Source organism: Gorilla gorilla, chromosome 10 (genome assembly GCF_029281585.2).
Source record: "Gorilla gorilla gorilla isolate KB3781 chromosome 10, NHGRI_mGorGor1-v2.1_pri, whole genome shotgun sequence".
NCBI lineage: Eukaryota > Metazoa > Chordata > Mammalia > Primates > Hominidae > Gorilla > Gorilla gorilla.
In genome coordinates this window covers 124802848-124821261 of record NC_073234.2, presented here as the reverse complement: position 1 = coordinate 124821261, position 18414 = coordinate 124802848, and the positions used below count along the sequence as shown (strand labels likewise).

The following is an 18414-nucleotide window of genomic DNA, read 5'->3' as shown; positions in this document are numbered from 1 at the left end:
TCATGAGGTCAGGAGATCGAGACCATCCTGGCTAACACGGTGAAACCTTGTCTCTACTATAAAATAGAAAAAATTAGCCGGGCATGGTGGCGGGCGCCTGTAGTCCCAGCTACTCGGGAGGCTGAGGCAGGAGAATGGCATGAATCCGGGAGGCGGAGCTTGCAGTGAGCCGAGATCGCGCCACCGGACTCCAGTCTGGGCGACAGAGCGAGACTCCATCTCAAAAAAAACAAAACAAAACAAAACAAAACAAAAAAACCCAATCTTAAAACATGGGCAAAAGATCTGCGTAGACATTTCTCCAAGGAAGAGAAACAGCCAATAAGCACGTGAAAACATGTTTAATATCATAGGTCATTAGAGAAATGCAAATCAAAAGCACAATGAGATACCACTTCACACCCACTAATACGGTTGGAAGAACATCACATATAGGTGGGGCATGGTGGCTAACGCCTGTAATCCCAGCACTTTGGGAGGCCAAGGTGGGTGCATCACGAGGTCGGTAGATCAAGACCATCCTGGCTAACACGGTGAAACCCCGTCTCTACTAAAAATGCAAAAAATTATCCAGGTGTGGTGGCGGGTGCCTGTAGTCGCAGCTACTTGGGAGGCTGAGGCAGGAGAATGGCGTGAACCCAGGAGGCGGAGCTTGCAGTGAGCCGAGATCATGCCACTGCACTCCAGCCTGGGAGACAGAGCAGAACATCACATATAGAACATAACAGATATATAGAATGATATAACGCAAGTGTGGGTGAGGCTGTGGAGATATTGGAACCCCTCATATACTGCTGGTGGAAATGTAAAACGGTGCAGCTGCTTTGGAAAATGACCTGGCAATTCCTCAAAAGGTTAAGCATAGAGTTAACATATATATTTTTTATTTTGAGATGAAGTCTTGCTCTGTCACCCAGGCTGGAATGCAGCAGCACAATCTCAGCTCACTGCAACCTCTGCCTCCCGGGTTCAGGCAATTCTCCTGCCTCGGCCTCCCAAGTAGGTGGGACTACAGGTGTCCACCACCACGCCCGGCTAATTTTTTTTTTTTTTGAGATGGAGTTTCACTCTTGTTGCCCAGGCTGGAGTGCAATGGCACGATCTCAACTCACCGCAACCTCTGCCTCCCAGGTTCAAGCGATTCTCCTGCCTCACCCTCCCTTACTAGGGATTACAGGCATGTGCCACCACGCCCGGCTAATTTTGTATTTTTAACATAATTTTTGTATTTTTAGTAGAGATGGGGCTTCACTATCTTGGCCAGGCTGGTCTCAAACTCCTGACCTCAGGCGATCTGCTCCCCTTGGCTTCCCAAAGTGCTGGATTACAGGTGTGAGCCACCACACCCTGCCGAGTTACCATATCTAATCTAATAATTCCATTCCTAGGTATATATATAAGAAAAATGAAAACTTATGGCCATACTAAAACTCATACCGACATATTCATGGTAGCTTTATAATAGTTAGAAGGTATAAACAACCCAAGTGCCTACCATGAGTTATTGATGAATGCATGAACAAAATGTGGCATATCCACATCATGGGATATTATTTGGCAATAAAAAGGAATGAAAGCATGGATGAACCCTGACAAAATTATGTTAAGTGAAAGAAACCAGACACAAAAGGTCACACATTGCATGATTCCAGTTATAAAAAATGTCAAAAAAAAAAAAAACCAACAACAACAGTCAAATCTATAGAGGGAAGGTAGATCAGCTAGTTGCCTTGAGCTATAGGGGAAGGGGTGGCGTTAGAGGGAAACAGAGAGTGCCTGCTAATGGGTACAGGATTTCTTTTGGGGGTGATAAAATGTTCTAAAATGAATGGTGGTAGCCAGGCATGGTGGCTCACACCTGTAATCCCAGCACTTTGGGAGGGTGAGGTGGGCCTCAGGAGTTCCAGACCAGCCTGGCCAACATGGCAAAAACAAACAAAAAAATTAGCTGGTCGTGGTGGTGGGCACCTGTAATCCCAGTTACTTGGGAGGCTGAGGCAGGAGAATGGCTTGAACCTGGGAGGCGGAGGTTGCAGTGAGCTGAGACTGGGCCACTGCACTCCAGCCTGGGCAACAGAGTGAGACTCTCTCTCAAAAAAATAAAAAAAAATAAATAAATAAAATGAATGGTGGTAATGCTTTCACAACTCTGAATATATTAATACTAAAAACTACTGAATTGTACATTTTAAAATGGGGTAAATGGATGATATGTGAATTGCATCTCAATAAAGTGGTTATTTACAAAAATAATAAATACAATACAATTAGAAAGACTTTCCAATGGCTTGAATGTGAGGTTAGGGAACGTTTGGGATGGCTGTGCACCATTTCCTGCATGGACTCGGAGCTTATTGTAAGACACCAGGCTGGGCACATACATGGCTGTCACCTGTACCCCACGGCCACTCACCCTTGGTGCAGTATGTGACCTCTCCTGCATAGTGGAGGAGTCGGAACTCCATCCAGCCAATCCTCTTTCGGCCTTTTGGACCAGCCAGCTTACGGCTACGAGACAGAAATAGACATGAGTTGAACTTTCTTTTCTTTTCTTTTTTGAGATGGCGTCTTGCTCTGTTGCCCAAGCTGGAGTGCAGTGGCACAATCTTGGCTCACCGCAACCTCCGACCCCCTAGGTTTAAGCGATTCTCCTGCCTCAGCCTCTGGAGTAGCTGAGATTACAGGCAGGCGCCACCACACCCGGCTAATTTTTGTATTTTTAGTAGAGATGGGGTTTCACCATGTTGGTCAGGCTGGTCTCGAACTCCTGACCTCGTGATCTTCCTGCCTCAGCCTACCAAAGTGCTGGGATTACAGGCCTAAGCCACCGTGCCTGGCCCATGAGTTGAACTTTCTACTTCACTGAGACAAAATGGCACCAATAACTGAAGCAAAGAGTGAGAGAGAGACGTCTTCAATCAGTGAGGTCCACATTGAAAGCCACCACACAGGGAGGCTCCCAGGAAGTTTTGTTACTTATTTTCTGGCCATAGACCAAGATTTCTTTAAAATTAGATCCTTTGGCCGGGCATGGTGGCTCACATCTATAATCCTAGCACTTTGGGAGGCTGAGGCAGGATCGTTTAAGGCCAGGAGTTTGAGATTAGTCTGGGCAACACAGCAAGACCCTGTCTTTAAAAAAAAATATGAAAAATTAGCTGGGAGTGGTAGCATGTGCCTTGTAGTCCCAGCTACTCAGGAGGCTGAGGTGGGAGGATTGCTTGAGCCCAGGAATTTGAGGCTGCAGTGAGCTGTAATTATACCACTAGACTCCAGCCTGTGCAACAGAGTGAGACCTTGTCTCAAAAAATAAAAAAATAAAATTAGATCCTTTCTTCCCATAAATGCTGAGAAATAAAAGTATAGAACTGAGCCACAGAAACACATGTATTTGCATAATAAATTAACTTCTGTTTTTCTAGGTGATGTAACAAAGAACAATTTTATATCTTACATTTTTATGATGTTGAGAGACTACGCATAAAACATCAGTTTTTAGTTTCTACAGATTCTTGATTTTTTTTTTCTTTTTTTTTTTTTTTGAGATGGAGTCTCACTCTGTCTCCCAGGCGGGAGTGCAGTGGTGTGATCTCGGCTCACTGCAACCTCCACCTCCTGAGTTCAAACGATTCTCCTGCCTCAGCCTCCCGAGTAGCTGGGATTACAGGCATAAGCCACCACGCCTGGCTAATTTTTTGGATTTTTAGTGGAGATGGGGTTTCACCATGTTGGCCAGGCTGGTCTTGAACTCCTGACCTCAGAATATCCACCCGTCTTGGTCTCCCAAAGAGCTGGGATTACAGGTGTGAGCCACTGTGCCTGGCCAGATTCTTGATTTTTTAAAATGACTTTTACTTAAATCTGTCATATATATTGACAGCACACATATATTCTAAGCGTATGGCTCAATGAATTTTTGAAAACAATATGCCTGTGCAACCAGCACCCAGATTAAGAAGCAGAGCATTCATTACCAGTCCCTGAGAACCCCCACTTTGAGCCCTTTCCAGTCGCAACCAGACATGTAGCAGCATAAGTGAATTTTTACCCAGTTGTATGCATTGCATTGCAATGGAATTATATAGAATGTAGTCCTTATTTTTCTCTTTGAGATGGAGTCTTGCTCTGTTGCCCAGGCTGGAGTACAGTGGCACAATCTCGGCTTACTGCAACCTCTACCTCCCAGGTTCAAGCGATTCTCCTGCCTCAGCCTCCCGAGTAGCTGGAACTACAGGTGTGTACCACCATGCCTGGCTAATTTTTGTATTTTTAGTAGAGACAGGGTTTCACCATGTTGGTCAGGCTGGTCTTGAACTTTTGCCCTCAGGTGATCCACCCGCCTCGGCCTCTCAAAGTGCTGGGATTATAGGCATGAACCAGCACGCTCAGCCACAGTATGTACTCTTTTGTGTCTGACACAGTATGTACTCATTTGTGTAATTTACTTACATCATTGCATGCAGTTATAGATTGTTCATTGCACAGTGATATATTATTCCGTTTGTGAATGTACCCCAATTTATTTTTCCATTCTTGATTCACTATGCAATTTCATGTACTTATCCTTTGCAATTTCATTTACTTATCCTTTCAGTATTCTACAACAGGTCTGAGAAAGCCACCACCATTTACTAAGTCTTTACCATGGCCAGAGATTGCACTAGGCAATTTATGGCATCATTTACAAAATTGGATGGTAGGTATGTTAATAACCCCATCTTGTAGCAGGGAAAACACAAATGCAGGAGCATTCATTTGGTCTTGGGGCCAGGCACGGTGGCTCATTTCTGTAATCCCAGCACTTTGGGAGACTGAGGTGGGAAGATCACTTGAGGTCAGGAGTTCGAGACCAGCCTGGCTAACATGGTGAAACCCCATCTCTACTAAAAATACAAAAAAATAGCCAGGCGTGATGGCGCACGCCTGTAGTCCCAGCTACTTGTGAGGCTGAAGCAGAATCACTTGAACCCGGGAGGTGGAGGTTGCAGTGAGCCGAGATCGCCCTACTACACTCAGCCTGGGCAACAGAGCAAGACTCTGTCTCAAATAATAACAACAACAACAACAACAACAACAACAACAAAAAATTAGCTGGGCGTGGTGGCAAGTGCTTGTAATCCCAGCTACTTGGGAGGCTGAGGCAGGAGAATCGATTGAACCCAGGAGGCGGAGGTTGTAGTGAGCAGAGATTGCACAACTGCACTCCAGCCTGGGCAACAGAGTGAGACTCCATCTCAAACAAAACAAAACCAAAAAACAAAAAAGAAACAAGCAAACAAACCAGGTCTTAATGACTCCAGCATATGCTCTTAAATTCTCTCCTCCTTACCTCAAAGACTAAGTTAAATGTCTAGTTGATTTTGTGGGATGTGGTACTCTGTATCTGATCCGCATGGTGGTTACACAGGCACATACAAATACAAAAATTTATCAGGTTGTACATTTCATATCTACACATATCACTGTATTTTATACCCGAATTTTTGAAAAGATTATTTCATGTACATAGACATGTCCAAAATATAATGATCACTGAATAAAGGAAGATATAAAATCTTTTTAAAAAATCATACTTGTGTCTGGGCATGATGGCTCACAGCAGTAATCCCAGCACTTTGGGAGGCCAAGATGGGTGGATCGCTTGAAGCCAGGAGTTCCAGACCAGCCTGGGCAACAGGGTGAAACCCTGTCTTTACAAAAAATATAAAAATTAGCCAGGCATTGTGGTGTACGTTTGTAGTCCTGGCTTCTTGGGAGGCTGAGGTTGGAGGATCACTTGAGCCTGGGAGGTTGAGGCTGCAGTGAGCTGTGATCACGTCACTGCACTCCAGCCTAGGTGACAGACTGAGACCATGTCTCAAAAAAAAATTATAATTCATTTAGGTTTAATTTCTACTAACAAAGGGCTGGCACATCTATGAGTGGTATACATAAAGATATTTTTGTGTATGAAGTAGTTGTTCTCTTGAAGAACATTATCCAAATACTAAAGAAAATGGAGACACAATCATCTTCCCCCATGCAAAATCTGGTCAAATAAAGTATGTACGTTTCGAAGTGTGCATGTTTGCCCACTTTCTCTTCCAATTTCTCCAGGAAACTCAAGTCTGTAGCAGGACCAGGCCGAATGCATTCTTCATCCTTCAAAAGAAAAAGAGAAGCCTCAATCCACAGCACCACACTCCATCAATGCCAAGTTTAAATGCTTTCACCAGCTGGAACAGAAAGTACTGGACTAAAAGACTGTCAATTCATGTAAGTGCAGGTGAACATCCTGGCGGAAGAAAGGGGCTTAATCCATGTGTTTGGCTTCTAAGATTTGATAAGGGGACCATGGAACCAGAGGGCCTGAATATCCCATGAAAAGGCAACACACCGACCATCTGACTCAAAGTCTTCCCAAGGATACTCCACAGCTGCTATGACCAGCTTAATGCCAACCTCGTTTTCTCTAAACCAGTCATCACTGACCATGATTACCATGTGTACAGACTCTTGTTGTAGAAGAAAAGCCCTCATGGAAAGAAAGGTATAAAACCAGTTAAGTCGAAGCTTTTATATTTCTTAAGTTCATTTTTCTATTTCCTATTTTTTGTCCTCAAGAATGATACCATTTAGTTGGCATCTTAAAAATTACAGGTGTGGTTGGGTGAAGTGGTTCACACCTATAATCCTGGCATTTTGGCAGGCCAAGGTGGGAGCATGTCTTGAGCCCAGGAGTTCGAGACCAGCACAGGCACATGGTGAAACCCTGTCTCTACAAAAATTTTAAAATTTAGCCAGGTGTGGTGGTATACCTTTGTAGTCCCAGCTACTCAGGAGGCTGATGTGGGAGGACTGCTTGAGCCCACGAGTTAGAGACCACCCTGGCTCAACCCTTTTTTTATTTTTATTTTTTGAGATGGAGTCTCCCTCTGTCGCCCAGGCTGGAGCGCAGTGGTGTGATCTCAGCTCACTGCAACCTCTGCCTCCGGGGTTCAAGCAATTCTCCTGTTTCAGCCTCCCAAGTAGCTGGGACTACAGGCGCATGCCATCATGCCCGGCTAATTTTTGTATTTTTAGTAGAGACAGGGTTATACCATATTGTTCAGGCTGCTTTCTAACTCCTGACCTCATGTGATCCACCCACCTCGGCCTCCCAAAGTGTTGGAATTACAGGCGTGAGCCACCGTGCCTGGCCTGGCTCAACCCTTTTTAAGCCTGGGAAAAAGTTCTTCCAAGAGTTGTAAGTGCCGGGTGAATAGCTCTAATGCAACATTCATTTTTCTCACCAGAATGGATATGATTCCTTTATGTCTCTCTTCTACCAAATCACAGATGATCTTGTTGTTGAAATATTTAATTGGCTCCCACTAAAATGACAAAGAGGAATGAATTCTCCAAGAAATATTTAGATGAGCATCAAAGTTGGTTTTAAATTGGTTTTCTAAAACATCTTTTTTCAAAATCTAGTTTTTATATTCAACCTTAAACAAATTATATTTTCTGAATATCAAAATAATTTCCCAGAAAATAAGCAGAGAAGGCCTAAAAATTAATCCTCAGTACTAATCAGGAAAATCTCCAATGAAATAATACTTCAGTTAAATGTCTTTAGTGGTTGGGCACAGTGGCTCACACCTGTAATCCCAGTACTTTGGGAGGTTGAGGCACGAAGATCACTTGAGTCCAGGAGTTCGAGACCAGCCTGGGCAACATAGAGAGACCCTGTCTCTACAAAAAATAAAACAATTAGCCAGGCATGGTGGCATGTGCCTGTGATCCCAGCTACTTAGGAGGCTGAGGCAGGAGGATCACTCGAGCCCAGGAGGTGGAGGTTGCAACCAGCCATGATTGTGTCACTGCACTCCAGCCTGGGCGACAGAGTGAGATCTTGTCTCAAAAAAAAAAAAAAAAAAAAAAAAATTAATTAGGCCGGGCGCGGTGGCTCACGCCTGTAATCCCAGCACTTTGGGAGGCCGAGGCGGGCGGATCATGAGGTCAGGAGATCGAGACCATCCTGGCTAACACAGTGAAACCCCATCTCTACTAAAAATACAAAAAATTCTCTGGGCGTGGTGGCGGGCACCTGTAGTCCCAGCTACTCCGGAGCCTGAGGCAGGAGAATGGCGTGAACCCGGGAGGCGGAGCTTGCAGTGAGCGGAGAGTGCGCCACTGCACTCCAGCCTGGGGGACAGAGCGAGACTCCGTCTCAAAAAAAAAAAAAATTAATTAAATTAAAAAAAGAAGTCTTTAGCTAGATTAAGAAATCAGATGAGGAGAAAACATCAACATGTTTACCTCTATGCCTTCCATTTCATATTCTGCCTGTTCTGCTTTTAGAGTCCTCTCAATTAACAGTTGCTGGAGTTTCTCATTGCAGTAATTTATACAGAACTGTTCAAAACTAGAGATACAAAAGATTTAAGTAACTAGAGTTATATGAAGAGAACAATTTTTTTAAACAAATTATATTCTTTTTAGGTATGCTTTTTAATAAAGAAAAAGCAAAGTCCTTATTAATAAAATAATTTACTAAATAGATCATAAGAGTCAAGTGAAAATATATTTGCATTTTTATGGTTAGCCCACATCTAGGATGGTCTGTGAGTTAGAAACTGTGTAAATCTAGAGACTTTCTGGGGACAGGGAAATCAATCTAGTAACATTAGCGAAAGATTCAAATCTCGACTGAAATCTTAAAAAAGGGCAAAAGACAGGTAGGTAGGTAATGACAAAACATACCCATTCTTGTCAAAGACTTCAAACCCATAGATGTCCAGTAATCCAATTACAGTTTTCCTGGTGAAATCCTGGTCAAAATAACACACCCCATTCATAGTTAGGTCTTTTCCTTTGTGCTACTCAAAACTGTTGCTGCTCCCCTAAACTGGGACTTGGCGCTAAATCTCATATGTCCTCTGTCTCCAACAATGCAGAAAATCTTTGGGTGGAAGTAATTTCCCCAGCCTGCTGCTCCTGCCTGCTCAGATCCCACTGCGGCTTCCATAGCCATCACCTGTGTAGTCAGACCTTCCCCTTCTGATTCACTTCTTTGCTTCAGGTGTCCTCAGCCTCCCAAGCCCATGTACAATCAAAAAAAAGAAGAAAAAGAAGAAGGAGAAGAAGGAGAAGGAGAAAAGGACCTATAGACAGACAAGAAGATGCCTATCCAAGTAAGAGGACCAAGTACCCTCAGGCCAGGGTGGGTATTTAAAGATGATGTATTTATTTCAGGCCAGGTGTGGTGGCTCATGCCTGCAATCCCAGCACTTTGGGAGGCTGAGGCAGGCAGATCACTTGTGGCCAGGAGTTTGAGACCAGCCTGGCCAACATGGTGAAACCCCATTTCTACTAAAAAATTACAAAAATTAGCCAGGCGTGGTGGCATGCACCTGTAATCCCACTACTTGGGAGGTTGAGGCACAAGAATCGCTTGAACCCCAGAGGTGGAGGCTGCAGTGAGCCAAGATTGTGCCACTGCACTTCAGCCTGAACGACAAAGTGGGACTCCGTCTCAAAAAAAAAAAAAAAAGAGATAATGTATTTATTTAGTTTTAAAGGGACACAATTAAATACTCTGTATGAGTGTCCTAAGTCACTGCCTCCAAAATCATCTTTTGTGTCCTACCTCCATGAATTTTGTCACATCCACATATCCCCTCCCCATCCATGTATCATTTCTTAATTTTTAGCTTGGATTAAATCCCTTTTTTATTTAAATAATTCCACTTGAAAAGGAAACGTGACTGAAGCATGAGTTTCAAGGGCTATATTTTTTCTTAAATATGTTAAAATATGCTTCTGTTGAAATTTTTAAAATGTCAGGTGAATATATTACTGTTGAAATTTAAAGATTTGTGGTGGTTCATGCCTGTAATCCCAGCACTTAGGAAGGCAGCAGTGGGAAGATGGCTTGAGCCTGGGAGTTCGAGACCAGCCTGGACAACATAGCAAGACCTCATCTCTACAAAAATTTTTTTTTAAAATTAGCAGGGCATGGTGGTATGCAACTGTAGTTCCAGCTATTTGGGAGGCTGAGGTAGGAGAATTGCTTAAGCCCAGAAGCTGGAAGTTGCAAGTTATGATTGCACCACTGCACTCCAGCCTGAGTGACAGAGCAAGATCTTTTCTCTAAAAATAAAAAATAAAAAGTTTCTGGGTACACTTGAAGCTATCTGGCATACCACAAGCACTATGCACAGCACGCTTTGGGACACATTGTATAAGTCATTTGGCATGCACTCATACTGTATGCTAGACACGGGAAATGTGAATAGGGAAAGACACCATCTCTGCCCATGAGGCACCCACAGTTCATTCTCCCTCCCAAATTCTTTAAAGAAACGATGATGATTATAAAACATCACCATGTGAGCGAGAGCAAGGGATCCAAAATGCATTGACCAACCTTGTTAACTAAGGAGGAATTGATTTTGTTGACCAGCCAAGTAAACATTCGTCCATAAACAGCCTTTGCCATTGCATCTCTAGCGTAGACAGAGAGTTCTAGTGTCAACGGGCAGATCACCTGAAAAGAATGACAAGGTGCATCATTATAGGTGGAAAAAATAAGCCCCCAGAGTGTTCAAAGAAGTCTTTTTTCTTAAAAAAAAAATAAAATAATGAGACAGGGTCTCGCTCTGCTGCCCAGCCTGGAATGCAGTAGCTGGGACTACAGGTGCCCACCACCATGCCTTGCTTTTTTTTTTTTTTTTTTGTAGAAATGTGGTCTAGCCATGTTGCCCAGGCTGGTCTTGAACTCCTGGGCTCAAGCAATCCTCCCACTGCAGCCTCCTAAAGTGATTACAGGTATAAGCCACCACACACAGTCTTGAACTAGTGTTTAATGATGACTGGCAAAGGATACATGCTGGGAAGATGCTACTCTTGTCTTTGGTTCATATGATGGCTCTTTCTTGAGTGCCCATGTGTGCCAGGCACTGTGCTGGGCTGCCGAGATACAGCTATAACCCAGACACACAGTCCTGACCTTCATGGGCACACAGTTCATTTGAGGGTAGGGAGGGATGGAGAGACATTCAAAGAATCACAGTCATGTTGAAAGGGCTACAAGGAGATACATATGGTGCTTTGAGGTAGAGGTGGGAGGATCAGAGAAGGCTCCTTGAGGAAGTGACCCCCAGGAAATGAAGGATGAAGAGGAGTTAACAAGGTAAAGCATCGGGAACAGTGTTCCAGCAGAAGGAATAGCATGTGCAAAGATTCCTGTGGAGGGAGGACATAGACAGTATGAGGCGTGGATTGCTAGCATTGGTGTGGTGGTGGTGATGGTGATGGGGGAAGATGAGGCAGGACACCCCACAGGAGCTGGACCACGCAGGGCCTGGTGAGCTAGGATCAAAGGTTTGGCCTCCCCTGAGGCCAGCACCCTGCTGTTATCGAGGGAGGCAGCAGCAGCAGGGAGGGCTGGCACATTTCCACCTAGAGCCATTTTTACCTCCTCAGTTTTGGCTTCAATTTTTCTGTGGGTGAGAGCTTCCAGAAGGACTGATGGGTGGACCCCCAGGAGCTGCATGTAAAAGAAATCCAAAATGCTATTCAGTGACGCAGTTTTACTTGCTTTTTATTTTTTTTTAGAGACAAGGTATGGCTCTGTTTCCCAGGTGGGAATGTGGTGGCACAATCATAGCTCATTGTAACTTTTTTTCAGACAAGGTCTCACTCTGTCACCCAGGCTGGAGTGCAGTGGCACGATCTCAGCTCACTGCAACCTCCACCTCCTGGGCTGAAGTGATCCTCCCACCTTAGCCTCCTGAGTAGCTGGGACTACAGGTGTGTGCCACCATTCATAGCTAATTTTTTTTTTTTTTTTTTTAGAGATAGGGTCTCACTACATTGCCCAGGCTGGAGTGCAGTGGCATGATCATGGCTCACTGCAGCCTTGAATTTCTGGCCTCAAGTGATCCTCCTGCCTTGGCCTCCCAAAGCACTGGGATCACAGGCATGAGCCATTGTGCCCAGCCTACTCACTAACTTATAAAGAGTTCATAGAGTATCCAGGCCCAGGGTTATCTGCCCAGACTGATCATTGTGCGTTATTACAAAACAGGCCACAATAGCTCCCTCAACCAACTGGCTTTCACTCCCGCCCTCTCCTTCAAACCCCCGCTCTTTAAACCTCCTAACCAGTATCAGCCAAAACAGCATGGCACCAGATATTTGGGCCTAACTGTGGGCACCCAGCTGCCTCACTCTTCTCTCCCACCCCTCCCCCTCCTTCTGTCCTCTCCAAAAGAGGAACATCACCTTGGCTATCCACTTGATCTCGTGGGTGTCTGGGATAGTGGCACAGCCTTGGTCATCTTCTTCAAAACCAATGTTCCCCAGGTGTAAGACACTGGCAATAATTCCAAAGAGATTCTGGGAACATGGGAAGTGTTCAGAGACAGGAGATCAGGACAGGGAAACAGAACGGTGACCGCCTAATTGATACATGTCATTAGTGGAGACACCTGAAGGAAAAATGCCCCCATCCCAATTCCACACCTGAGCTCACAGAACCAAGCCCTCCTCCTTCCTCAGAAATCAGCCCTGTTATTCACTTCAGGTGCTAAGGGAAGAGGGAAACAGCCTCACTCAGTGTCCAGCACGAAACACTTTATTTTCATATAACAACAACAAATACATAAATGGATTTTTCATAAAACAAACCACTTTTATAAAATATTTTATGGCCGGGCGCGGTGGCTCACGCCTGTAATCCCAGCACTGTGGGAGGCCGAGGTGGGCGGATCACCTGAAGTCAAGAGATCGAGACCATCTGGCCAACATGGTGAAACCCCATCTCTACTAAAAACACAAAAATTAGCTGGGCGTGGTGGCATGTGCCTGTAGTCCCAGCTACTTGGGAGACTGAGGCAGTAGAATTGCTTGAACCCGGGAGGCGGTTGCAGTGAGCCAAGATAGTGCCATTGCACTCCTGCCTGGTGACAGAGCAAGACTCTGTCTCAAAAGAGGAAAAAAAAATAATTTATAAAATACTTTCTAAAATAAACCTCACTAATGAACCCACTTAATTTTCAAATAACATTATCTATCTATCTATCCATCCATCTATCCTTTTTTTTTTAAGAGACAGGGTCTTGCCCTGTCACCCAGGCTGGAATGCAATGGTGCATCATAGCTCACTACAGCCTCAACCTCCTGGGCTCAAGCGATCCTCCCACGTCAGCCTCTTGAGTGGCTGGGACTACAGGCATGCACCACCATGCCTAGCTAATTTTTAAAATTTTTTTGTAGAGGCAGGGTCTCACTATGTTCCCCAGGCTAGTCTCAAACTGCTAGCCTCAAGTGATTTCTCCACCTCAGCCTCCCAAAGCATCAGGATTACAGGTGTGAGCCACTGCACCTGGCTTCAAATACAGATGTTTTTAAATTACATTCTGGCCCTTGAAAGACTGATAGTTTAACAATCAAAATAAAAAAAACAGACAAAAGGATGTAAAAACAAAGTGTTTATAAATTCTACAATTTGTTCTAGTTCGTACCAAAACAGAAGCCTCAATAAATGAGAATCTTGTAATTCTACGGCATCTAAATTGTTGAGACTGGACTTACTTTACAGGAGAAAAAAAACTGACTCTTCCTCCTTGCACACAATATTAGGAAAACTTAGAGTTGCCAGATAAAAGAACCCACAGTTAATATTCGAATTTCAAACTTACATTAATTTTTTAGTATAAGTTTGCCCACATGCAATAATTGGAACATGATTATACTAAAAAATTCTTCACTGTTTATCTGAAATTCATATGTAACTGGGCATCCTGTATTTTTGCTTTTGTTTTTGTTTTTTTGAGACGCAGTCTCACTCTGTCACCCAGGCTGGAGTGCAGTGGCACAATCTCGGCTCACTGCAACCTCTGCCTCCCGGATTCAAGCGATTCTCCTGCCTCTGTCTCCGGAGTAGCTGGGATTATAGGTGCCTGCCACCGCGCCTAGTTAATTTTTGTACTTTTTTTAGTAGAGACAGGGTTTCACCATGTTGGCCAGGCTGGTCTTAAACTCCTGACCTCAAGTGATCCGCCCACCTTGTCCTCCCAAAATGCTGGAATTACAGGTGTGCGCCACCACACCCAGCTGCATCCTGTATTTTTATTTGTTGAATCTGGCCACTGTATTCTGCAAACACCAAGAAATTAGGAACGTTTCCTCAGTCCCAGGGGGAACTATCACTTCTGCTGCAAAAGCACATACCTCGAGGTCAGCTTCAGTAAAATCAATGACAGAAAAGGCGTTGGAAACAGTTTTCCAGTCATTCTTGTCACTAATGGATGACTCTTTGACACAATGACCCTGTTGACAAAAAGTTTGAGTCACTTAATGTCATTTTTATAGGGGCAATTAAGCATGTCTATTCCTCTCTGAAGATGCAAAAGCTAGTCCTATATAATGTACTGAATTGCGAATCAAAAATAGGTTTTACTCTAATTGTCTAGCATGTAATGATCTGACAACTGTTGCTTTTTTTCAAATTTATTTGGAATTTTGTTTAAAAATCTCTGTTCTGGGAAAACATTCCAAGTTACACGTAAGTGGTATATCTTTTTGTATGTGTTTTTAAACATAGTTTTCTTATCATTTTTGCTAAATAAATCGAAGCTGTTTGTCTCAAGAAATATCTGCTGAAATATGCAGGAATATTAAAGTGCTTAAAATCAGAAACTCCTGACTCACTTAGAGATTGCCAACAAAAATTTCACTGCAGGACTAGATGAAAGAAGCGTTTCCCACAAGGAAATAAAAGGCTAGCATTTAGAGAAACAGAGGTTTTGTGAAAATGATCACAAGCAGAGATTTTCCCCATGAACTCCAGAAGTTGTCTTTTAAATAACAGACTGATTTAAAGAGAAAACATTCTAGACAAATGTTTTGTATTATTTTGCTTTTGTGGTACAGGGTGTTCCTAGTTTCCTAATTATCTGAAGATCTGTTTTCTTAAAAGATTTCTTCATTGCATGGGGGAAATCAGATGTGTCATACCATGAAAATATTTCCTAGTGAAGTGACTGATATAAAATTTTTTTTTACATATGTAACTAACGTGCACGTTGTGCACATGTACCCTAAAAGTTAAAGTGGCCGATATAAAATTTGCAACCTCACAAACCTTCCCGCACAACCAGCAACATCTGCTCCTGCCCCTGAAGGGATGGGTCTATGCAAATCAGTCCCTCTCCAAAACCTGTTGGTTTGAAAGCAGTGCAAATATACTGCAAAGTGAAGCCATAAAGTTTACCAAAGTTATGAGAGATCATGAAATTGGTTTTAAAATAATAGTGGCAAATTGCTAGACCCATTTCCAAAGCTCCTGATGCATAAAGATCTAGTTGAATTAATGTGGCCAGAAAAAAATCTACAGGAATAAAGACACGATATATTCTAAAAGAGAAGGATTTATCAAAGGGTTAGAGAAGCCCTTGGGAAAATGGATGAAGCCCTCAAATATTTTTACAAATTGACCCTTTCTGGTCACGCTATGGGAATACAATCATGATGCGACCGTACAGCTTTGTTGGGAAAATTAAGCCCTCCAAAAAGAAAAAAAACATCACATTTGATTTATTCTTTGTTCTAGTAATTAGTTGAGTTTGCTTAGTATAAAATTAGATTATGAGATTCTTTCATTATTTACCTTCATTTTTCTTATTTCTATTTTTAAAATACATTTAGAGATGGGGTCTTGCTACATTGCCCAGGCCAGTCTTAAACTCCTGGACTCAAGTGATCCTCCTGCCTTGGCCTCCCAAAGTGTTGGGATACAGGCGTGAGCCACTGTGCCCCAGCCTGCCTTCATTTCTCAAGGTGAACTTTTGTCAAGGCTTCTTTTCTTCCATGATTTCTAGAAAGTGTTGATCCTCATTTTATGAGATTCATTTTATAAGACCTCATTTTCTCTCTTCAATGATGCCTTCATCTACATTCTACAAGGTGGCCTCCATTCAAAGCCAGGCCAAGTGAGAAGAGAAAAATAAAAAAAAGTTGGGGCTAAAAAGGTGTTAATGACATCAAATGCTGAGACGCGCCTTACAATCTGGGCATTGTAGGCCGCTAGTGCAGGCTGCAGAAAAACAAATATTGCAGGGTTATATTCTGACAGTCAATTTTATAACACTAGACTCTAGGCTTGTTTATAGGAATAGCTTGAACTATTTCTGTAAGGTGGTGTGTTCATTTGGCAGCAAACATTTGTCAAGGTGGAAGGCAGGAATGCGGGAAAAGATCTTTCCAAAAGTAGTTCACAGTGGCTCGTGCCTGTAAACTCAGCACTTTGGGAGGCTGAGGCAGGCGGATCTCTCGAGCTCAGGAGCTTGAGACCAGTCTGGACAACATGGAGAAACACTGTCTCTACAAAAACTACAAAAATTAGCGAGGGATGGTACCTCGCGCCTGTAGTCCTAGCTACTTGGGAGGCTGAGATGGGAGAATTGCTTGAGCCCAGGAGGTCAAGGCTGCAATGAGCCATTATTATGCTACTGCACTCCAGCCTGGAGGACAGAGTGAGAACCTGTCCCAAAAAAAGAAAAAAAAAAGGTAATTTGAAAGCAGAATGAGATAGCATAGGTTTGGGACATAGTTGGACAGTGAGTTTCTATCACATCCAGATCAGCGCTCCTCACTTTGGCTGTACGCTAAATCACCTGGAGGACATTTAAAATAATTCTGATGCCCAGGTCCTACCCAGACCAATGAAATCTGAATCTCTGGAGGGTATGGCCCAGGCATTTGTGTTTTTAAAGGGCTCTTCCAGTGATTCTAGTTTCAGCCAGGGATGAGAACCACTTACCTAGACATTGGTTACTTTACCAAGGTGATATAGCTGCCAGGCATAAGAGGAGATGGATTAGATTGCTTGTGATATATATATCGAGAAATCAGCCAATAGGACACATAGCAGGATGGTAATAGAATGTCTCAAACATCCTACAGCAGCACGTAGAAACATCTCTGATCCCCTGCTCCAAAGAGTCACCAAAGCCAGGTGCTGGTCCTTCCCACCTGTGAGAGGTATTTATACAGCTGGGGGTCTCGCTCGAGTCCCAGGTAAGCCAGGCGCTCCTCTTCGCCACCTGCCAGCAGCTGGTAGAAGATGTGGAAATTCCGCTCACCTTCGTTTTGGTAGACAACCCGGGACTTCTCTATCAAGTAACTGATGATATGCCCACCTACGGGAATGCCCTTCAAAACAGAACAAAAATTGCAGCAGTGACAACAATCAAATCACTCTCTTCCTGGCATCTCCTGATGGCCTGAAGTTCTAAGTTTGAATGAAGCCTGATCTGATCAATCTTCTTTCTTTTTTTTGGACATATCAATCTTCTGTCATTAGTATTTCCTGGGTTCCGTTTACAAAAATTTTTGCTTACCCCAAGAAACTATCATGAAGAGAGTTTCTACGTCTTTTTCTAGAAGCATGATTGTTTAGGATAATGATCCCTCACTATTTAATTTTTGTATATGCAGAGGGGTAGTGGTCAAAGGTCTTTTTATTCATGTTGATATCCAGTTGATCTGTGCCATTTATTGGAAAGATGATCTTTTCTCTACTGAATCATAGTGATGGTTTCGTTGTAAATCAGCTGACTGTACATGTGAACTCTATCCTTTCTGGACTTTATTCTGATCCACTGTCTTCTTTATCTATCCTTGTGTCAATATCACACTGTCTTAATTAATATTTTCAATAATATATCCAATAAAGGATTTTTATTCCAGAATATATAAAGATTCTTGCAAATCAATAGGAAAGAATTGACAACCCAATTAAAAATGGGCAAAAGACTTGAATGAAAAAGAAAGCCTTTAAGCGGCCAAGAAGCAAAATGTCATTAATCACCAGGGAGATACAAACTTAAATCACAGTGAAAAACCACTATATCCCACCAGAATTTCTCAAAAGGATGAACAATATAAATGTTGGCAAGGGTATGGAGCAACCGGAACCATCATTAATTATCCTAACACTGCTTTGCTGGTAAGAAGCCCACAATTCCACTTCTTTAATCCAATGTAAATCTACTAAAGGGCATGTGCAAGGATGTTCAAAGTGCTATATGTCATGGTCCTAAATTGCAAACAGCCCAAATGTCCATCAAAAGTAGAACAGATAAGTTGTGACATAGTCATATAATCAAAAAGTGAACAACTGCTACATGCAAGGACATGGATGAATCTGACAGATACATTGATTGAAAGAAGCCAGGCACAAAATAGAACATACTGTGTAATTTCATTCATATGCACTTCAATGACCAGTGAAATGAACCTGTGATCACAGAGGTCAGAACAGTGGGCAGTGGGAAGGGGGAGTGTGTTGGGGAAGGGCAGGAAAAGCTTTTGGATGTTAGAATTTTTAAGACATAGGGTCTTGCTCTGTTGCCCAGGCTGGAGTGCTGTGGCCTGATCATGGCT

The 18414-nt window shown here is 43.1% G+C and overlaps 1 protein-coding gene across 1 annotated transcript in view; it reads right to left on the bottom strand.

Moving 5' to 3' along the window:
- MYO1H (myosin IH) overlaps nucleotides 1-18414 on the bottom strand; it is a 59140-nt gene that overhangs the window by 29622 nt on the left and 11104 nt on the right. Inside the window, exons 5-14 of the mRNA XM_004053867.5 lie at nucleotides 17002-17181; nucleotides 14200-14298; nucleotides 12250-12363; nucleotides 11441-11512; nucleotides 10391-10510; nucleotides 8725-8792; nucleotides 8281-8386; nucleotides 7272-7352; nucleotides 6050-6141; nucleotides 2414-2508 (exon numbers count right to left, since the gene is read on the bottom strand). Coding sequence (XP_004053915.4) covers nucleotides 2414-2508; nucleotides 6050-6141; nucleotides 7272-7352; nucleotides 8281-8386; nucleotides 8725-8792; nucleotides 10391-10510; nucleotides 11441-11512; nucleotides 12250-12363; nucleotides 14200-14298; nucleotides 17002-17181 — 1027 coding nt within the window. The remainder of the gene's footprint in view (nucleotides 1-2413; nucleotides 2509-6049; nucleotides 6142-7271; nucleotides 7353-8280; nucleotides 8387-8724; nucleotides 8793-10390; nucleotides 10511-11440; nucleotides 11513-12249; nucleotides 12364-14199; nucleotides 14299-17001; nucleotides 17182-18414) is intronic.